The 23,771-nt window shown below is 36.1% G+C and overlaps 1 protein-coding gene across 6 annotated transcripts in view; it reads left to right on the forward strand.

Moving 5' to 3' along the window:
- LOC132300856 (phototropin-2) overlaps window positions 1-21,757 on the forward strand; it is a 78,505-nt gene extending 56,748 nt beyond the window's left edge. For 4 of the 6 annotated variants that reach the window (XM_059798111.1, XM_059798114.1, XM_059798112.1 and 1 more), the window contains 6 exons: window positions 3,556-3,675; window positions 9,372-9,423; window positions 10,095-10,207; window positions 11,776-11,916; window positions 12,065-12,177; window positions 21,408-21,757. In XM_059798111.1, coding sequence (XP_059654094.1) covers window positions 3,556-3,675; window positions 9,372-9,423; window positions 10,095-10,207; window positions 11,776-11,916; window positions 12,065-12,175 — 537 coding nt within the window. In that variant the 3' untranslated portion in view covers window positions 12,176-12,177; window positions 21,408-21,757. Of the gene's footprint in view, window positions 1-3,555; window positions 3,676-9,371; window positions 9,424-10,094; window positions 10,208-11,775; window positions 11,986-12,064; window positions 12,178-21,407 lie in introns of all 6 variants that reach the window. The other 2 variants (XR_009480604.1, XM_059798115.1) reach the window with 2 other exon arrangements.
- Window positions 21,758-23,771: the final 2,014 nt, after the last annotated feature.

Genomic DNA, 23,771 nt, shown 5'->3' on the forward strand with positions numbered 1-23,771 from the left:
TGGACCGTCTCTCCCACGGACAAGATAGCGTTGATAATCACCCTGACTAAAATTGATGATTTGATAGACTACTACATCGGTACATCCTCAATTTGATATGTGCCTTGTGATTGAAATGGTGGAAGGACAGGCACAGGTGCTGATGAAGATGTATCTCTAACTGGGAGGCTCAAAGGTGCTTCAGTAAGGAGACAAGTCATCCACATTGAAATTGGACTATCAGATTTTATTTAAGTCAAGTAAACTTGCGTTGAATTCAAAATTATAAATTATACGGAAAGGTCCATCGGTTCAAGTATGCAACTTCTTAAATGAGTTCTCAGGGTAACTCTCTGGACATACATGAACCGTAACATAATCTCTTTCATTAAATTCTTGATTCCGATTATGAGTGTCAACAATAAGTTTATAATTTTCATTACTTGAAGCAATTTTCCGTCATATATTAGAATGAACAGCACAGATATTTGGGCAAAGGAATCGACGGACTCAGAATGAGGGGACTTCGGAGGTAAAGGAATAACATCAATAGGCTGGCGAGGAGAAAATCCATAAACAATTTCAAAAGGACATTTACCTGTGGATCTGAGCCATTATATGCAAATTCTGCATTTGATAACAAGAAATCTCAAAAACCTGAGCGCTGTCCTACTAAACATCTAAGCAGATCTCCTTAACTTCGATTAACAACCTCGGTTTGTTCATCAGTCTGAGGGTGATAAGCTGATTAAAAAATAAATAAAAAAATTAGATGGGTCCCAAAAAGTTTCCATAGTGTATTACTAACAAACTTGGCATCCCTGTGTGACACAATGGAAGTAGGTAGCCATGGAGCCTAACAATTTCCTTAAAGAATTGCTTAGCTGCATGTTAGGCATCAACTGCCTTACTACAGGGAATAAAGTGAGCCATTTTTTAAAATCTATCTACTACAACCAGAATGGAATTATATCTCCAACTGTTTTGGTAGTCCCAAGACAAAGTTCATGCTAAAGTCCATCCAAGGTGCATGTAGAAAGGGCAAAGGGGTACACGATTCATTGTTCTTCTTCCTAGCTTTTGCTAGCTGACAAGTGCAACGCTGGTATACTATTCAAGCAACATCCCCTTTTAGCCTATAAAATCTATCTTCCGCTAGAGAAATTGTCTTTTCTACCAAAGAAACCAGCAATTTCCGCTGCATGTATTCCCAAACTAGAAAAGCCCTAAGCGAAGTATGAGGAATGCAGAGTCTAGACTTTCGAAATAAATAGCCATCTCCAAATCACAAAGTACACATAACATTGATGCTACAGAGAACTTCAGAGTGGAGATGCACAACTTAATCCAGTGCAACATCGGGCTAAATCACCCTCTGGTTCATGCACTAAGCCCTTGGCGGGGCTTCAATGCTCACCGATTGTGCTTGACACACCATCCCTTGTGATAGGGTTCAAGAACAAGAATGAATGGACTAAGAGCGTCTGCTAGTTTATTTTCTACACCTTCACAGTGTTTCAACACAAAGGTATATTCTTGGAGGAATGCATTTCTTGAGATTAGCTTATAATTGTTCGTTTTGAAGAAACTGAAGAACCAGTCGATGGTAATTTGAGTGTTCTCCTTTAGACGCACTATATATCAAAACGTCATCAAAAGAACCACCAAAAGTTTTCAAATCAAAGGACGCAATACTAGGTGCTTTTGACAAATCAAAGGACATGACAAACCAACAATAAATTCCATCTTGAGTTTTGAAGGTGGTTTTCAATTCTTCACTTGGTCTTATACAGATTTGGCGATATTTACTGCACAAGTGAATTTTGGAGAGCCATTGTGAACCTACTAATAGGTCTAGCATGTCATCAAGATAATGTATAGGGAACAAGGACTTGATGATTTTGTTAATAGCACAAATAACAACACACATTCTCCACGAGCCATCTTTTTTAAAAGTTAAAAGAGAAGGAACAGCACACGCACTAAAAGTGTCTCAAATTAATCCTTTCTGCAAAAGCCCATCAGCTTGCCATTTCAATTCAGGTTGTTCCTTTGGATTCATTCAAGAATAAGGAAGATTAGGAAATTATCCTGGGACTAACAATGGCAAGTTGAATATCCCTAATGGGTGGCAATTCATCAGTTAATTTCTCTGGCGTCACATCTTAAATTGCTTCAGGAAGCAGGAGATCCATCAATTTGTCAGAAGGACTCTGAGGAATTTCTTTAGCCACTAATGATATCACAAGACTCAATTATTTTCCCTCTTTCTCAAATTCATTTCAGGTTGAGATGATAAGGATTTTCTTATCACTGGGTTGAGGAGATGACCTATGTTTTGACCTCTGAGAGCTTCACAGGTCTTAACACGACAGTTTTTCCCTTATATTGAAATATCTTGATAGGTATTCTCTCGACCATGATTTGTCACATCCAAGTCATAAAGCCAAGGGCTACTAAGGAGTATGTGAGCTACATCCATATGTAAGACATCACCCCAAATCTTATATGAATAATCGCCTATTTGGATGGGAACCAAATCTCTTCCTGAAACTGACAAGGAAGATTTATCTACCCAAGCTACCTCATATGGTTGTGGTGTGGTTCAGATTGAAGCTTCATCCCAACAATACTTAATTTTGAAACTACATTTATTGAACTTCCTCCATTGATGACAATTCTATATTTCCACACTTGAAAAATGTGTGAAAATGTTGTTGTACTTCCAGTCATCCTTTCCTACAGGAATAGATAGGATGCACCTCATGACATTGATGCAGGTGTCATCATTGTCCACGTTTTCCTCATTTTCCTCCCCAAAATCTATGGGGTCGTCTAAAGGATCAATTAATTGATCAACAATTTCCCCTTCTGGAGATCAACTGCTTCAGTATCTATGGTTAAAGTACAATGGGGACATTGTGATGTAATATGACCCTTACTATGACAGTAAAAGCACTCAATGTTAAATCCACTCTGCCGAGAGCTAGAAATTTGAACTTCCTTACCCTTGTCATTGCTAACTATTTGATAGGATTGTTGCTACCTCTAGAGGCATCATGACCTGATTGTGTGATCTGTTATTTAATTGGTTGGATATATTCATCCTTTTTTGGATTAATTGAAAAGCATCCAAGTGGCGATGTCTTTTCAAGTCTTTCTGGTCCCATATTAGACTACGTAAACCATCCATGATTCCTGAATAGCCAATATCTTGTTTTGGATGTTTAGTAGAATTAATAATTATAGAAGCCAAAATTTCCCTTGTTCACAATCATTCAAGTTGTGGATCAATTTCTTTATCAAATGTTTTTAATGTGACTTTTGTTTTTGGTTTTAGCGCAAATTCTTTGAAGATTTATTTTTTTATTTTTTATTTTTTATTTTTTGAACTTGTTTATTACTCACCAAGCTTTGCACTTAAATCATGATTAAAGCCCGTAATGTCTTTTTCACCATCCAATGTCAATGCCATATGAATTATGGGAAATCTTTCTACTTGATATTCTTTGGAACCTAGAATTAGTCATATTCTATTGTCTTGGTGTAGTATTATAAGTACACAATGTTTTGCAGATTATAAAGCATCCTCCGCCTAAAAAAAGAAGATCTAGGAGTCAACCTCCACCAACATTTGTTGCAGAACCAGTTACACAATCAAATTCATTTGTTGGAACTGAAGAATACATTGCTCCGGTATGATGAATCTTCATTTCATGCTTAATTTTAAAGTGCTCTCTACTCCCTCCAATATTTTAATCGACATATTAATTGAAGGGGCATTTTCTGATCTTATTGCTTTAAATTATCTTGAATAATTTTTCAAAAACAGTTTTGATTTTGTTTGTTGTAAAGTACAAAACATATGTGAAGAGAAATTAAACGAGAAAAACACAAAAAATATTACGTGGTTCAGCCACTAGGGCCTACATCCACGGCACAAAGAGCCTAAAAGGCTACATCACTTTTATAATACTCTCTCAACTCATACACAATACAATGGTGGAGGCTCCTCTATATAAGAGAAGAAATTATGAGACTGGAAAGAAATAGAAAATAGGAAACAAGGAGAATTTTTCTCCACTATTCCTCTAATAACAACAAATCTTCAATAAGAGGAAACTATATCAATTACTCGAGGATTTTCCTCCACTGATTCCTCCATTAAATATTCAATACTCTCCCTTAAGTTGGAGCATGAATGCCCAACTTGCCATTGAGATGACGAGTAGCAGCAAGTGCAAATGATAAAGAGAGATGAGAGAAGGCGAAAATAATACTACCGAACACACCGGCAACCCAAACAAGTAGAACAAAATTGCCAGAGACATGGCAAAGGCGAAGACAATACTACCGAACACACCGGCAGCCCAAACAAGTCAATACAAACGGTCGGAGACACGGAAAAGGTGAAGAACAATGCTATCAAACACACTGGCAGCCCAAGTAGATCACAAATAGCACCGAGAAATGCTTGGCAATATTTCAGATGCTAAAAGAATACCACAAAATAGGGGTCCAAACCTAGGAACAGAAATTAGGCTCTGATACCATGTTGTAAAGTATAACACATATGTGAAGAGAAATTAAACGAGAAAAACACAAAGATATTATGTGGTTCAACCACAGAGATATTCCAGTTTCTGGGTCTTATGATTTTTCTTTTCAAACGTTAAATTATGGCATGCTCGCCTTGGGCATGTAAACTTTCAGTATTTATGTCTGTTTTTCCCTTCATTAGTAACGGCTTGTGAGGATAATAAGTTTCAATGTGAGATTTGTGAGCTATCTAAACATACTAGAACCAATTATATTTCTCATGTGCATCGTGCACCTAGTATATTTGATCTCATACATTCTGATGTGTGGGGTCCTTCTCCTGTTACTGCTTTTTTAGGGCATCGTTTTTATGTCATATTCATTGATGATTATTCCCGCTGTACATGGGTATATTTACTTTAAAAGAAATCTAAAGTTTTTCCCTAGTTCACTCAATTCCTCCAAATGATCAAAACTCAATATAAAACTGTCGTTGGGAATATTAGGTTTGACAATGGTCGTGAATTTGTTTCTAATGAGTTTTAGTCTCAACTGAACCAATAAGGTATTCTTCATCAACTTACTTGTCCATATACCCCTGAACAAAATGGTGTGGCAAAGTATAAAAACCGCTAACTAATGTCAGTTGTTCGATGTCTTTAAGTGGTATGAATGTGCCAAAGTCATACTTGTACATGGCGGTTCTTACAGCTACTTTTCTCATTAATCATATCCCTAAAGTAAATGGTTAGGCCCCCTTACAAGTGCTTCAGCATGATATTACTCTTTTTTCCATCATGCCTCGGGTGTTTGGATGTATATGTTTTGTTCAAAATCGTTGCCCTTCTCATACTAAACTTGTCAACGAGGCCATTAAATGTATATTTTTAGGAAACTCTTCCATGTCAAAAGGTTACCGGCGGTGCTATGATCCTGTACACAAAACACATGTATCACTCTCTTGATGTCACCTTTCATAAGCATACCCTATTTTATGGTTCTAACACTATCTTGCAGGAAACTTTTACTCCCGATCAAGAGGCTTCTCCTCTTGCTCGTCCTCTTCCTATTTGTCAAGAAGAGTCTTCTCTTATGGTTTCCTCAACCCCCCCCCCCCCCCTCCTCTTGCAGGTTTATTCTCACCGCCCTCGTGCTCCGCCTCCACTACCTTCATCCTCCTCAGATACAAGTTCAGGTATATCTCCTCTCTCTCCTTTACATTTCCTTGTCCCTGTTCCTAAGTCTCAGTATCCCACTTGGGACCACAGACCCCCTGCTAGATTTGGATTCGCTAGTAGTACTGATCATCCTATTTTGCCTCCCCATTTTCCTTCCCCAACACCGCCACATTCTCTCTCCCTCACCTCTGGCGTACCTCCCCCAGCCCTTGTGTTAGACCCCTCTCTCTTTTGGTGCGGCAACCCTAATAGGAGCTTGTGCGCACAGCAGAGGGCTAACCCTCTGTTTTTTACTCCTTTTTTAGGAGAATTCCCTTAGGTTTCTGCTGGTTTGTTTTTTTCCTTTGTGGGCTGCCGGTGTTTGTTCGGCAGCATATTTGGAGGAAAGCATCGATTTTTTCAGACTTATTTTTCTCTTTCCTCCCTCTTTGACGTGTGGACCAGCCTTATTTTGGTACTATGAGTGATTCTAGTATCCAAAAGGACACTTTATCCTCAGTCCAGCATACTTTATACTCGGCATAGCATACTCTGGCACAACAAGTTACTAGTGTGCTCTTAAATGGGCACAACTTCGTATCTTGGTCCCATTCTCTTCAACTCTATATTGGAGGGAAAGGGAAAACTGGTTGGCTTTTGGGTCTAGTCAAGGAACAGGAAAAGACGGATACTAAATATATTGCATGGGACATGGATAGATGCACCATTCTGGGTTGGATCTTCAACTCAATGTAGGAGTGTATCTATAATATGTTCATGTTTCACACTTCCGTTTTTCGTCTGTGACAAGCCCTTAAAAAGATATATGCCCACTCCCACAATGACGCTCGTATCTTTGAACTTTATCAGAAGATTGCTCATGCATCTTAGGAGACACTCAAGCTGTCAGTATCAGACTATTTTGGGTACCTCTAATCTAGGTGGGATAAATTAGCACAGTATGAACCTCTCTCCGATTTCTCTGAAGATGCTGCAACTCTTTTGGTCCGCCAGCATACCTACCAGTTTTTTATAGGTTTACGCTCTGAGTATCATGCCCTTAGAACTCAAATCATAAAAATTAGTCTGATTTTTTTAATTTTATTTTTGAGAGCACACACATAAACACAAGAGTGATTTAGGAGTGTTGTTCTCTATCTCATCGAAATTGAAGCATAATTGAAGATTCAGAAATTCCGGAAAAGTAGAATTCATTCGTTCTTCATCAAATTCAGATCTAGAAGAAAAGGGGTGAAGCGATCACACTTTGAAGGGGTCAAAGCATTCGTGGAGTGTTGTCTGATCTACCTGCAACTCTTCTACAGAGATCGAGAGTAAGCTTGAGGTCGAGAGCTGTTGGACGGGGGAGTCACAAAGCCAGGGATTGTCAGCAATTGGTTTTTGGTAGAACGATAGGGTGTGAGACTGAGTCAAAGTTTGGTATACTTTGCTTCAAACATAGTGGATCGTTTATCTCAGGACTGGAGAGTGCCTGATTTATATGATGCTTTCGCTATTGTTGACCATGAGGATTTTCCTCTACTGATTCCTCCATTAAATCTTCAATGTTGTTAAATGGTAAAAGCACGTGTGCAATACACGTGACTAAAAATCACACTTAAAAAAAATTTAATTATAAGATAACTTACTAAAATATTGATGAACAACAATTTATATTACTTTAATGCTATTTGGTTATGTTATATTGGGGTTCCTTTCCATTTAAAAGTTGGTTTCTTGATTTGTTTAATTAGATATCATTTTGTTCGGGTCTTGAAAACTTCTATTGCATTTAGAAGAAAAAAAATATATTTCTATTCTCTTTGAAGTTAATTGAATAATAATATTGAAATTGAAACCAAACGTTGCCTAAAGTCTGTTTGATTCTCTTAAAAAATCACTTGATAACCCTAAATAATTAACACAAAAAAAAGTGAATTAAAACGAAAATAAAGTGATTAAATAAATCGAATATATTATTTAATGATACATTAGTGCTACTTTTGTGTAATTGCATTTTTAGAAGGAACAGAAGTCTTAAGTAGAATATATAGAAAAATAAAATTATGATTTGTGCATCTTAAAGTGGAGTTAAGAGAGTTCATAAAACATACTGTGTGTGTCTCTTTGAATCCTAACTGAATAGACGTTATGATTTGTGTATATTAGAGTTGTGGAGTTAAAAGAGTTTATGGAGCATGACTCTTTGTTTTTCTTAGAATTTTAAATTCAATAGGAATTTATTTCATAAAATATAAATAAAAAAAAAGAGCAATTGAAATCATAAAAGAAAAAAGTATTAGTGTATATAAAAAATAAAAATCATATTGGTATTTATGTAGAAATATATATATATATATTGAATAGGCCTCAAATAGTTGGGAAAAGTCTTGGCTGATTATGTTGTTTATATAAATTGAATAGGAATTTATTTCATAAAATATAAATAAAAAAGAATAATAATTTTTTTTTAAATGTATATAAAAACAAAACAAAAATAATATATAAAGAATATTATTATATTGGTACATTACTGCTACTTTTATGTAGTTGCATCTTTTTTGTGAGTCCTTTGATGTTCATGCATGGCTACCGAAGGCTCAAATAATAAAGTTTTAATAATCTTACAAACTTATAAAATCAAACTGTGAAAAATATTTAGAAGGAACAATAAACCTAACTAGAATATTTTAAAAAATAAAATTTATGATAATGCACCGGCCAAATTAGGGCAATCTCGGCTAAGGTTGAACAGCAGTCCAAGCATATGTGAGGGAGTCGGTGGTTTAGACGTCTGTGAGGTGAGGTCATTGGCCGATTAACCGGAAACCTGTTGAATGATTTGGTTTGGTATGTGATAAAGACAATCTGCCTGTATATAAGAGAGAGGTCATCAAGGGACTCTGGCATAGCACCTTGGGACAGACAGGGATAATGATAGAGTTGGATTTGTTTTAAGGTTATTTTTGTACGCTTAATAAAAAATTAAATAACTTTCCACTCAGCATATTCTGTGTCCAGTGATAAGTGAGATACCCTATCATTTAAAAATTTGGATTTTTTTTAAGCGGCATTTTTTAAAGTTGTATACAGATGGCATTATCAAATGCACTTAATTTACATTAGTTCTAAGTACTTAATATGGTTATCAAACAACACCTTAGGCTACTAATTCCTTGAAAAGAGACAGCATCCCATCATATAGCCATGACAAGAACAGAAGTTTACCATTAAAAAAAAAAAAACCCCAAAAGTAGAATTGTAGATCATCTTTGTTGCAAAAGTTGTAGTAATAGACCATTTCTAGAACTATTCATGATAAAAATCTGCAGCTTTGATGGTCTGCATCATTAAATTTTAGCAATTTTTTATGGTTGGTAAGAGGTGAATGTGCTTCAGAACATGCTAGCTTTGTTGCGTTTATTCAATCAATCAAACAAAGGCCTAGATTTTCATACCACTTATGTGTCCTTAGATGTGTTCAGAAATACTCGCTTGTTAACTTTGTGGTCGAACTACAAAATAGACATTTGGAAAATCAGAGATATGGCTCAGCCAAAACATGTGAGCGCCTAGCGTGAACCTTATTGAAAATGGCCTAGCTAACGAGCAATCTTTCTAAAGCGTGTAAAGTATTATAGTAATTATATTTGTTTCTATTTACTTTCCAAATACTTATGGATGACTTCATTTCAGGAAATTATTACAGGTGCTGGCCACAGTAGTGCTATTGATTGGTGGGCTCTTGGTAAGTACATACTTATGCTTTTTTTCTTTTTTCGGAGAGGTGGGGGGGGCGTGTAGGGTTCATTATGTGGCTAGGCAGTTGTTTTCTGAATGATATATCCAAATGTTGTTTTCATTTGGTTTATTGCATCATCATCCGTGTTTATACTAAAAGCTTCTAAAGCTATAATCCAATGACAGTTTGTCTTTACTACTATTGATAAATGTGTTTCTAGTCAGTGAATTTTAGTATCCATCCGTTTGGTGAATTAGTTTATCTTAGTCATAAATCTCATGGTAAATGTAATTAAATTTATGAATATGATAATAAAAAATGTGTTACAAGCTTACAGCTATTATAATTGTGGTTATGCAATTGTTGTAGTGCCAGAGTGATTCATAAATAGCTGTCTAAAAATTGTTGGTCCTATAATTGACAGTCATAATGGATTGCAAATTTTGATGATATTTCAGGTTCATTAATATGTATGCAGGTGTATAGCTTCCAAGTTAGAGTAAAGAAGTGATTGTTATATATGGTTTGCATGTTATTTAGCCAACCTGTCATGGGCATATATCTCTGTCTGCTAGTGTATTTCTCTGTTTTGAAGATTAAAAAATTCTCCTCAAATTGCTTCTGATTTAGCAAGTTACATTTTCCCTGTCTTCATAATCGTCTATTTTGAAATTCAGGTATTTTTCTGTATGAGATGCTTTATGGTCGTACACCTTTCAGAGGAAAGAACAGACAGAAGACATTTGCCAACATCTTGCACAAGGACCTAACTTTTCCAAGTAGTATTCCGGTAAAATCATATATAAATGTTAAGATTTCCTTTTACCTCATTTAAATTATTACATTTTAGTTTATCTGATTTTTTGGGTCGGTTTTCATTAACTGGAGTGCTGATTGAATTGATTTGTTTAGGCAGTTTAACTTGGCAATCTCATGGTAGTATTTAATGTCGTGTGGTTCAATTGGCAAATTATAATCAAGTGGTCTTTGCGGCCTAAAATTCTGTTGCATATAGAGCATAAACACCTTTTCATTGAACAAATTTGAAACGTTTATAGATATATATTGATTCAGAAAATAGATGATCATGGTATTAGAATTTGGTGGGTAAGGACTGGAAACTGTTGAAATATATAAATATTTCTATATAATTGTGGAGCAAAATCCTCCACCAATCATGGTGATCCGGTCAATTTCCTTCCAATTATAAATATTTCTATATAACGGTGGAGCAAAATCCTCCGCCAATCATGGTGCCTCTTTGACTATTGTACACCTTCCATATATTCTTATCCTTACCATGCCTATATATAGGGTTCTTCTACTCAATCAATATACAGATTTGAATAATAAAAATGTAGCCAATAGTGACTCTCTGTCCATGGATGTAGGCCTTAGTGCTGAACCATGTATATGCCTGTGTTTTCTCTCCTCCCTTTTCCTATTTGCATTTCTTATTTCCACATCCAATTTTAACATGGTATAAGAGCCTAGTTGTTCTTGTAATCCCATCTAGAATTTGAGGGGGAGTGTTGGAATTATTATCATGGAGCATATTCTCTATGTCTTCACATTCCTTTCCCGGCATAGTTCTGGCCCTTTCCCGGCGTTGTTCTGGCCCTTTCCCGGCATTGTTCCGGCTTTTTCTCGACGTCTTTCCGGCCATTTCCCGGCATTGTTCCGGCTTTTCCCAGCGTTGTTCCGACCATTTCCCGACTTAGTTTCGGCCTTTCCCGGTGTTGCTCCGGCTTTGTTCCGGATACCTTTTCAACATCTTTCAAAGCGTTTCTTTAGCAAGTTGGGCTTTCATGATATTCATGCTCCAACTTGAGGAAATATATAAATATTTCTATATAATTGTGGAGCAAAATCCTCCACCAATCATGGTGATCTGGTCAATTTCCACCAATCATGGTGCCTCCTTTGACTATTGTACACCTTCCATCTAATCTTTACCATGCCTATATATAGGCTCCTTCTACTCAAGCAATATACAGGTTTGAATAATAAAAATGTAGCCATTAGTGGCTCTTTGTTTATGGATGTAGGCCTTAGTGCCGAACCATATATATGCCTGTATTTTCTCTCTTCCCTTTTTCTATTTGCATTTCTTATTTCTGCATCCAACTTTAACAGAAACATTTGTCATGAGTTAAAATTTCATGATGACGTTACATTTGAGGCATGCTTTATCAATTAAATATGTCTGCAGTCACGATTAGTAATATCAATGTATTCTGAAAGTGATAACGAATTAACATTACCTAATTGTGGTTTGTTTTAATATGGTTGCAATATTTAATAGTATCTATACTCCAACTTTAAGTTAAACATGTGGCAACAAATCTGTAATTGCAGGTAAGTCTCGCTGCCCGGCAGTTGATTCATGCCTTGTTGAATAGAGACCCTGCCAGTCGTTTAGGGTCAATTACTGGTGCAAATGAAATCAAACAACACTCTTTTTTCCGTGGAATTAATTGGCCTCTCATCCGCTGCATGGTAGTGGCTCTTCCATCTCTGTATAGGCTGACACAGGATTCCTTATATTGACTTTGGTCAGATTTAGATGTAATGGTCTCCTCAAAGAATGCATCAGAGAAACTAATACATGCAATTAAATATTTTGAATATCTGTCATTTGATGCAGAGCCCACCACCACTGGATGCACCTCTTAAGTTGATTGGAAAAGATCCAAATGCTGCAGATGTACATTGGGAAGATGAGGGAGTACTTGTTCATTCTATGGAATTTTTCTAGAGGTTCGAATTCGCCTTTTGTCAATTTCTCTCTATATTACGTGTAGCTGCTGCATTTAAAATTATTATTCGGCTGTTACTCTATAAGCTTCTCTCTAACTTTTATATTGTTGATATGGTCATGAGAATAGGGATAACTTCAAAAAGTATCCCGCTATTTAACAAACATGCACGAAACACCCTTACTGTTAAGTATGTGCATATAAGCCCCTATAATTTCATGCAAAGGTGCACATGAACACCGACCCTCCTTCAGACCGTTTGTAACTAGCTGTTAACTGTCATTTCTGACATAAAGGTACTAGAAACCGAAAGTGCCCTTTTGTGTGGGAAAAATGCCCTGAAAGCTCTCTCTCTCTCTCTCTCTACAATTTGGGGGTAAAAGCTCATCACAAACCATTATTTTTTGAGTTGCTGTGCAAGAGTGATATAGTTAATTTGGTGAAATTAGTTGTTTCTAAGATCTAAAGAGGAGTGAATACGGCTTCTTGCAAAAAAAAAAAAATTATTGACTGATTAATTATCCACGTTGATTATCAATTAAATCTACACCAATCACAAATAAACAATATCAAATGAAACTTGTATGCAGCGTGTCCATCATGTTAGAACTGCAACGTGAATACGGCTTTGGTTGTATATGTATATCACATTAGACCAGCAACATGAAAGGTTGTATGTTGTTGTATGCAGAGTCCTATATATTGTACCATACAGAATTCATGTGATTTAACGTGGCCTCTAATGGAAACTTCCACCCTTTAACATATTCTGTGATGGGAAACTCGACCAGCCTTTTGATGCATTGGGTCGTGATTGTTGGTAACCTTTTGGGCTCTTTGTGCCGTAGATGTAGGCCCTAGTGGTTGAACCACGTAATATCTGTGGGTTCTACTTGTTTCATTTATCTCTTCGATTCCGTTTTATGCTTTACAACATGGTATCAGAGCCTAATTTCTCTTCCTAGTTTCGGACCCCTATTTTGGGGTATTCCCTTAGCATCTGAAATGTTGCTAAGGGTTTTTCGGTGCTATTTGTCTTGTATGCGCTGCCAGTTTGTTCGGCAGTAATGTTCTTTGCCTTTGCCGTGTCTCCGGCAGTTTTTATTAACTTGTTTAGGTTGCTGGTGTGTTCGGTAGCATTGTCTTTGTCTTTACCATGTCTCTGGCATTTTTTATGAACTTGTTTGGGATGTCGGTATGTTCGGTAGCATTGGTCTCGCCTTTGCCGTGTCTCCAGTAGTTTTTTGTTGACTTGTTTGGGCTGTCGGTGTGTTCGGTAGCATTGTTCTTCGTCTTCTCTCTTCATCATTCACACTTCTTGTTACTCGTCATCTCAATGGCAAGTTAGGCATTCATGCTCCAACTTGAGGGGAAATATTGAAAATTTAATGGAGGAATCAGTGGAGGAAAATCTTTCAGTAATTGATGTTGTTTCCTATTATTGAAGATTTGGTGTTACTAGAGGAATCAGTGGAAAAAAATCTTAAATGTTTCCTATTTTCTAATTATTTCCATTCTCACAATTTCTTCCTATTTTCTAATTATTTCCATTCTCACAATTTCTTTTCCTATATAAAGGACCCTCCACCATTGTATTGTGTATGAATTAAGAGAGTATTATAAAAGTGACGTAACCCTTTGGGCTCTTTGTGCCGTGAATGTAGGCCCTAGTGGTTGAACAACGTAATATTCGTGTGTTATACTTGTTTCATTTATCTCTTTGCTTCCGTTTTATGCTTCGTAACATATATATATATATATATATATATAAAATCCCTTTCCTTGTTTCATATATTGTGAAATAATGGGAATATTATTATTTATTTAGCAATGTACGGGGAAAAAATATATAGGCAAACAACAGCCTACAAATCTGGAATATTAACTCCTAGAATACAATCACTATAAATCAGGGATATTAGGTAGCAGAATATACTTTCTAATTACATGACATATATATAGTTGTAATACATGTTTTCTCCCCATCTAGTGAGCTATAAAATCTGCACAATCTATTCATACCATAATTACTAATTCTAACACTCCCCCTCAAGCTGGTGAGTGGATATTTTCCATTCCCAGCTTGCTAACAATAGACTGAAATGCAGAACCACTCAATCATTTAGTTAATACATCTGCAAGTCAACCCTCGGTTGACACAAATGGTGTACAAATTAATCCGCTATCCAAATTCTCCTTTATAAAATGTTTGTCTACTTCCACATGCTTGGTGCGGTTATGTTGCACAGGGTTATGTGCAATATTAATTGCTGATTTGTTATCACAACATAGCTTCATAGGTCCTTCCCAGGCAATCTTCAAATCTTCCAAAATTATTTTCAAACATAGAATCTCATAAACTCCTAATGCCATAGCTCTGAACTCAGCTTCCGCACTTGACCTACCTTACAACTACATTTTGCTTCTTGCTTCTCCAAGATACAAGGTTGCCTCCGAGGAATGTACAATAGCCTGAAGTCAATCTTCTGTCATCAATTTATCCGGCAAAATCTGCATCCGTGTATGTTTCCAATGTGAATTCATTTCTTCTTCTAAACAACACTCTATTTCCTGGAGTACCTTTCAGGTACTGTAGAATTCGATGTGTTGCTTGAAGATGTAGTTCTTTTGGATTGTGCATAAATTGACTCACCACTCCTACAATAGATTAGTTTGCCAACTAATCTCTAATAGGATTCTCTATCCACCACCGCATCTTCTGGAGCTTCACAAAGCTTGTGATTCCGTTCAATGGGTGTCTCCACTAGTTTACACCCTAGTTTCCCCATCTCAGTTAATAAATCCAGCACATACTTCTGTTGGGATATAAAGATCCCATGTCGAGAGTGAGCCACTTTAATGCCGAGGAAGTATTTTAACCTGCCGAGTTCTTTAATCTCAAACTCTTGCAATAAACACCTTTTCAATGCCTCCATCCCTTGCAAGTCATCCCCTGTTACCACTATATCATCCACATAGACTAATAGAGTTGTAACTCCCCCTGAAGCAGAATGTTTGACAAACAATGTGTGATCACCCTGACTTTCTTTATAACCCAAAGCTTTCATTACGCTAGTAAATTTGCCAAACCAAGCCTTGGCGTACTGTTTTAAGCCATAAAGTGTCTTTTTCAACTTACACACATTATTCTTCTTTGACTCAAACCCTGGAGGAACCTCCATATAGATTTATTCATCAAGATCACTATGTAAAAAGGCATTTTTTACATCAAACTGCTACAAACTCCAGCCACGATTAGCTGCTAAAGATAATAGGATTCTTACAATATTCATTTTTGCAACAGAAGCAAATGTTTCAAGATAATCTATCCCATAGGTTTGAGTATACCCCTTAGCTACTAACCTTGCCTTATACTGTTCAAGTGATCCATCTGCCTTGTACTTCACAGTGAAGACCCATTTACATCCCACTAGCTTCTTTCCTTGAGGCGGTTCCACCAAGTCCCATGTCTTGTTCTTCTCAAGCGCATCCATCTCACCCTCCTATCGGAGTTTTCTTGTTTTTGTTGCTTCAGTTCCTCTTCCTTCTAGTGGTGCAGATTCACTAGCACAACCTCAATGGCGTGATGCTATGACAGAAGAACTACACGCACTTGAGAAAAATCAGACTTGGGAAATGGTTCCACTTCCTGTTGGATGAAAGGCTGTGGGTTGTCATTGGGTGTTTACAGTTAAGCATAATCTAGATGGGTCAGTTGCTCGTTACAAGGCCCGATTGGTTGCCAAGGATTATGCTCAAACTTAAGGCATAGATTATCAGGAGACTTTTGTCCCTGTTGCCAAGATAAATACTATCCGTGTATTATTTTCCATTGCTGCGATTCGACCTTGGCCTCTATTTCAGTTAGATGTCAAGAATGCTTTTCTCAATGGTGATTTGCAGGAAGAGGTGTACATGGTTCCTCCTCCGAGCTTTCGTTCTCCTGCTCATTCTGGTATGGTATGTCATCTTCGTCGTTCTCTGTATGGCCTTAAGCAGTCTCATCGAGCTTGGTTTTATCGCTTTGGCGCTGCCATGCACAAATTTGGTTTCCATCAAAGTGCAGCTGATCATACCTTGTTTTTACGTCATTCAGGCAGCAAGACAGTTGGTCTCATTGTGTATGTAGATGATATTGTTCTTACCGGAGCTGATACTACTGGAATTGTTGAGGTTAAGAGCTATTTTTGCCGTCAGTTTAAGATTAAGGATCTTGGTCCCCTACGGTACTTCTTGGGCATTGAGGTGGCTCGCTCTAAGGCTGACATTTTCATCTTTCAACACAAATATGTTCGTAACTTGTTTTCTGCTTTTGGTCAGCTTAGCGCTCGTCCTGCTGATACTCCGATTGAGCAAAATCATTGGTTAGCTGATTCTGAGGGGGAGTAGTTGTCAGATGTTGGTTAATATTAACGAATAGTGAGGAAGCTCATCTATTTATCCATTTATCAACAAAAAAAAAAATTATCCATGACTCAACCTGACATTGCTTATGACGTGAGTGTCGTAAGTTAATTCATGCACTCTCCTCGTACCTCTCACCTTGATGTAGCTATTCGAATCCTTCTCTACTTAAAAGGGTGTCCGGGCCGTGGTATTTTGTTTACCAATCATGGTCACTTACGTGTTGAGGCTTGGACAGATGCTGATTATGCAGGATCAGTTTCAGATAGGAGGTCAACTTCGGGCTATTGTACCATTATTGGCGGTAACTTGGTTACTTGGCGCAGTAAGAAGCAGGATGTTGTCTCTTGATCTAGTGCAAAGGCATGGCATAGGACTATGGCTCTTGGGGTATATGAGTTACTATGACTAAAAACCTTAATGACAGACTTGTGCCTTCCAGTGTCACTTCCATTCTCACTCTACTGCGACAACAAGTCTGCCATTAGTATAGCAACAAGTATTCCAGTGTCACTTCATTCGAGTGAAGATCATCTCTGGTCAAATTTGCACTCCATTTGTCACAAGCTCTCAGCAGCTTACAGACATTCTTACAAAGGATGTCAGTAAGATTGTATTTGATAATGCATTGTCTAAGTTGGGTGTTTAAGATATCCACGCACCAACTTGAGGGGGAGTGTTAGCATATATGATAGCCACGATTTATGGAATGACTTTTCATATTAGCAGAGATTTGATTATACTATAGAATATGACATAAAATATGCTTTAGAATATGTTGTGATTTGATTTAGATTTGATTTCTTGTAATATGAGCATGTGCTCTTTTTATCTATCAATACTAAAGGTGTGAATGGGTGATTCACCTCATTCAAGCCTTTACACAATTCTCTCCTCCTCCCTTTTATATTTTTACTCATTCCATATCACCTATATCTGAATAGGTATGAGGATAAATCATCTTTATTCAAACCAACTGTTGCAACCTATTGGAAGTGGTTGTGTTTGGTGACGAAGTTTATAAATACCTAACCCAAAGCTGCATTTCATATTCTGAATTCACTTAACTTTACGTGAATAATTCTCATACTTCTCTCCTCCTCTCTTAAACCCAAGTTGGTTCAAATCCAATGGTCAAGTGGTTCGTATCACTAGACCCAACATGTATAGCAATGAGCCATACTGCAATTGGTCTGAGCCAAATGGTTCAAATCGAATCCAATTCGTATTTTCTATAATATATATAGATACATTTTTTAGTCAGAGAGTGTATTATATAGAGGAGGTTCGTTGTATCCATGAGTTTGGAGTGCTGCTACTGGTGGATGGAAACCATTGTATCTTAGGAGACGATCACCGTAGAGTCCGTCACCATGCAGGACGTAAATTGTCTTAAGGACATAGTATCCAATACTATCCTCGGTCCAGGTTCTTTATTCTATTTTTATCATTATTGCTTTATTTTCATGCTTAACAATTAAATATTTTAGTTGGATATTTAATTAATGATTTATTAGCATATTTTTTATTATCTTATAGCATATTAGTATAAGGTTTATTATATTTTAAATGTCACATGAAGCATATATTTCCCAAAAATGAACACACCAGTCTCGAGTAAATCAATCCACTTTCTCGAAACAAAGTTACAAAACTCTAATTCAGTCTCACACCCATTTCTCTCTATCAAGATCTAGTTATCGAACACCTTAGTCTTACTCCTACAGTATGTCTGGCTGTCGCATATTTTTGTCTTACTACTCAGACCTTGCCGACGGGTTTCTGGTAGAACAAAATTGCTCCACGAATAACTTGTTCCCTTCATAGGATTGATTCCCCTTTCTTCCACTCATAGATGCAAAGATGTAAGGAATAACATGCTGCTCTGATCGAAGTAAGAAAATGGTAGTTGAGTCTAAATTCCATCAATTAGATGAAGAGCATCAACTTTGGACTCTCACGAGCATGTGAGTGCTCTAAAAAATATACAAATATATTTTTAAAAAATCAAGCTGGTTTTTCTTCTCACAAAACTCTCTGTAAACTCCACCAATGGTGTGCAAATCTATGTTATTCTTTGTATTAAAGTGCTGGACAAAAGTGGAGTTTTTATAGCCAAGAGAGTCCAAATGAATGTTGGAAAAGTGATGTTAAAATCGTATTGGACGTTTCAAGAGTTTTGGTTGAAAAATGAGTTGAAAATCTAATAAATAAAAGGTGGAGTTACGGTGTGATCAGGACATTATTACCAACCGTTGGGACACTTCCAGTAGTTCATAAACCTAACTGCCCAGACCAAACCAACCATTTGGGAAGGTCTCGGTAGTTCAAAACCCTGAACTATCTAGAGCAATCCCATCGGTTGGAAATCTGGAAATTTTAATTTTTTGACTTTTGAAACTTGGTTTTCAGAAAATTTTCAACCCAGCTCGGTGTAACTAGTGTTCTCACGCATATACCTGTTCTCAGTAATTTCAACATCCGATTCAATGGTATCAAGGCATTTGTTGTTCAGCTCAAATGATCAAGACTCTATTTAAAAATAAAAGTACAACTTGATCAACCGAATTTAGACACTGAAATTTGCCAGCACTTAAACTAACTATTTCACATATTTGAGCTTTGATTGTACTCTTCCTCATTCCTAATCTAGCCATTAGTTCCCATGTCTTCGTTTAGCGTCATAAGTTCCTGCATCATGCTACTTGCGACAAATAGTAACATAATGTAGCCTCTGTTAAAGCATAAATACATTCAATACACTAAACAAAATAACCTGAAATTTGAGAACCTATGTACAACAAATAAAGAAAAATGGTTGGGTATATATAGAGAGAATTAATTAATAATGGAACCGTGTCGATAAATGTCAAGAAATCAGTTACGATCACAAGAATAAAGGACAAGTGCAGAAAACACCCCTAAATACTCTGCATAGCACTTTTACCCCCTATTTGAAAAAGTATACAAAAAACACCCTTAATCTTTTCACATTATGCAAAAATACCCCTCAATCAGAAATCTGACATAAATTAGTGTTGTAATGCCCGTTTTGACCTTTTACTCTTTCAAAAATGTCCAAGGGGGTATATATGTTACTAATCTCATAATATAGGGGTGTTATGTGCACATTACCTTATATATATAATTTTTTTTGAAACTTTTTTCTCTATATATATCTCTAAACCTTTTTTTTTTTTTGAAACTTTGAGAATTTGTTGAACAATGATTTGAATTTTTTGAGATTTCAGTTTACTATTTTCTACTAATTTTTTTTTCTTTATTTATTATTATTATTATTATTTTGATAAGTATATTTATTATTATTATTTTGTACCAACACTGTTAAAGGAAAAAAAATCCCAATATCAGTGTACACTGGTTTTCAGAGTTTCGACCAGATTTGTTTTCTTTAATTTGCACTTTATTTTCTATTTTTATCTTTACTTTTATTTTGTACTTTTATTTTCTAATTTTATCTTTACTTGTCCATTGTCAGCGTCCTCCAACAGTGTCCTTTTTTGTCATTTTACAAAATTAGTTATTTTTATATATTTTATAAAAATGTCCAAGGGGGTATATATGCTACTAATCACATAATATAGGGGTGTTATGTGCACATTACCTTATATATATATATTTTTTTTTGAAACTTTTTTCTCTATATATATCTCTAAACCTTTTTTTTTTTGAAACTTTGAGAATTTGTTGAACAAGGATTTGAATTTTTTGAGATTTCAGTTTACTGTTTTCTCCTAATTTTTTTTTTCTTTATTTATTATTATTATTATTATTATTTTGATAAGTATATTTATTATTATTATTTTGTACCAACATTGTTAAAGGAAAAAAATCCCAATATCAGTGTACACTGGTTTTCAGAGTTTCGACCAGATTTGTTTTTTTAATTTGCACTTTATTTTCTATTTTTATCTTTACTTTTATTTTGTACTTTTATTTTCTATTTTTATCTTTACTTGTCCATTGTCGGCATCTTCCAACAGTGTCCTTTTTTGTCATTTTACAAAATTAGTTATTTTTATATATTTTATAAAATGGTTCAATAAGGGTAATTTAGTTAATTTAGGGTTTAAACTTGTCAAAAGGACCTATTTGCACCAAATTGAAATTTAGGGGTGTTTTTTGCACGTGAGGGGCGTCCTCCAATAGTGTTATTTTCAGTCATTTTACAAAATTATTTATTTTTATATATTTTATAAAATGGTTCAGTAAGGGTAATTTAGTCAACTTAGGGTTTAAATTTGTCATAGGGACTTATTTGCACCAAATTGAAACTTTAAGAGTGTTTTTTTGCACATGAGGGGTGTGATATGCACTGTAAGCATACTTGAGGGATTTTTTTGCGCTTGACCCCAAGAAGAAAGTAACAAAGAGAGCAAATGAGACGAAAATCAATGACACAGTGAACTAAATTCAAGAAGAGAGGCAATTACGCCAAATGAAGGATGAAGGGAGTGCAGTTTTTTCTTGGGGATGACAGTGCGAATGTCATGATGAGCCATCTCGATTTAGTTGAGGTACTCTATGCCTACTACAGGTGCCGCCGCCATTGGAAGAGCCCACAGTGATTGAATGAGTGAGGCAACAAATTCAAACTGCGGTTTGAATTTGATATATGTGTGCCCGGGTACACGCAAGAATTCAAGAAATGTATATGGGAGTGAGGAAGAAAAGGATTGAAATGTCCATTTTAGTCATTTCATTGCATCTTTTTTTTTTTTTTTTTTTCTTGATTGAAATTATATTGGTCCACTAATGGCAAGGTCACAGATGGTCCTTATTTGCATTATTTTACAATTTGTGCAGGCATATTTGTGTAAATGAGATAAAGCAAGTATGTGGATGGACTGGATTTTGGCCTTGTTACTTCCTGGAAGATGGGGCTATCTCTGGTCAGAAAATAGGAATTTCAGACTGTACAGAGAGGAATAACCGACCAATGGGATTTATAGTTTAATCTTCTTTGTTTTTTTTTGGGTCTGTGAGGGGTGTAGGGAGGGAATGTAAGAGTGTTTTCTTCTTTTACCATATTGTTGCAGCTAACTGATGTAATCTTCTTATTAGTGTGTATTTTAAAAACAAACCTTGTGCAATCCTTTAGAGAACTAGTAAGCATTCATAATTATTCATATTCATACACAACAAATGTTTATTTCTTTTGGTTCTTCCTAATAATACCAAACAAATGATAGGCTCGAACCTTCCTTGCGAGGGCGCAGTTAAAAAGGAGTAAGAAATTTTTTACTCAAAGAAACTCTCGGATGATCAGTGAATCCTTTTGCAAAGAATTTACCATTCACATTTTTTATAAATTGAGTCATATTTTTTTAAGGAGGCTGGAATAGAAATTTATTTGGACAACAATGACAGGCTAGTTTGTGCGGTTCATTAACGTCACAGAAAACAAAGTTGGGAGATTATTAGTAGGAGCAGGACCAAGCCCACGTGTTGTCTTTCCAAGTTAGGGTTTTAAAGATGCAAGGGCGAGCACCGGATGAACAACTGCAGCCGTTAAGGTTCATTGTCAAATCCCCAAAAAATGCCCTCAAGGGTTTGGTGATGGTGGTAAGGTAAGGGGCTGGGTTTTAATATGTCCCGGTTTCGAACTCCAACAACCCTATTATGACTTTCGAATTCCAACACCCCCATTATGACTCTTGATTTAATGGTACTGTCGTCGTGGAATCGGTTGCAAAACTCTTAGTTTGTAACTTAGGGTAGGTCCAAAGGGTCATGCCCAAGGGAGTTCCGAGTTCATCATCAATATCAATCGAAACTTACCTTATGCAATAGTGTGGATTTTCACTTGTTTGAAATTTGTTTGTTACTATTTGTTTTTAGTTTAATTTTACAATAATATAACAATGCGAGTTATCATTGTTGGTGATGAACATCACATGTTGGATAGGTTTCTCTCACTGAAGAGAATTTTCGAATACTGGAGAACATAATAATAGAATAACGCAAGTTATCATTGTTGGTGATGAACTTCACCTATCTTATGGATTTATCTCACTGGAAAGGATTTTCAAATACTGAAGAGGATTCTCATCGGAAATGGAAACAACTCAGTTCTTCATCGCCTTAGAAAACTTTTCCTGAAACTTCTTATTTGACCTTAGTAGGTTGGCAAGGTCTTAAAACTACTCAGAAGTATTAAAATTACACAATCTCTTTAAAATTTCAAGATGTCTGTTAAAAGGATTGGACCCATAGTACCAAAAATGCCCCTCTACATATTTTTGTCCAAGAGCAATTTATTCCGCTAAAAAGGATCCATTTTCTAACGGAAAATAAATAATGGAGAATTTAAGGGTTTTCACCAAAAGAATAAATAAATAAATAAAAATGATGGTATTCGCGAAATTGATAGTTTGGTTACAAAAATGAGAAAGCTCAAAATGGTTTGTTGCACCTAGTATCATAAATGGAGGACAAAGAAGACGCCAGAGCCTAATATTAATGAAGACATAGCAGACCAACTTAAATGTGATGCAGGAAGTAACAAAACATAAGCGGCGGTGTTATAGTAATAGTTGTTTGCATCATGTTATGCAGGCAGTAATAATATAAAAGCCAATGATCACACAACTCCAAGTAAGCAAAACAATAATTTCCTCGTAACCCTACAACGATTATCCAAAGGAACAATATTACCTGGTAACCTCCACCTATGAGAAAAGGGCGCTTACTACCTTGTAACCTCCGGTACGAGGCACACCCTCTAAGAGTACCTCATATACCTAAAACCGTCAACTCAACTCTCAATAGCCAAGCCCTAGGAAGCACCGATACTTCTATTAGGGTTTCCGGATACGGTTACAAGTATCCCGAATAGTACAAATTTTATTTTCTGATCGGACAGCATGAATACATTTTGGACACTTCCACGATACGGCTGGTGATTTTAAAAAATGAATTTCAACGCAATCTAAAATATATTTTGGTGACTCGTTTGTAACTGTGGATACCAGACACTCAAGGCCCACAAAGAAAAAGAATGCAGGTACCTTGGATCCTAATCTGCTTAAGCAAGAATAAAGGAATAATACATGCAAACACACACACATAGGACCATCTAGTTGCTGTCTGAAATTCGTATTTAATCAAGATAGAAGCCAATTTTAGAAACAAGAGATCTCATTTCTAGCCGTAACTAAAATTATCTAT

The sequence above is a fragment of the Cornus florida genome, unplaced genomic scaffold (genome assembly GCF_030987335.1).
Source record: "Cornus florida cultivar Cherokee Brave unplaced genomic scaffold, ASM3098733v1 CherokeeBrave_3.0.0_Hap2_Chr03, whole genome shotgun sequence".
Lineage (NCBI taxonomy): Eukaryota > Viridiplantae > Streptophyta > Magnoliopsida > Cornales > Cornaceae > Cornus > Cornus florida.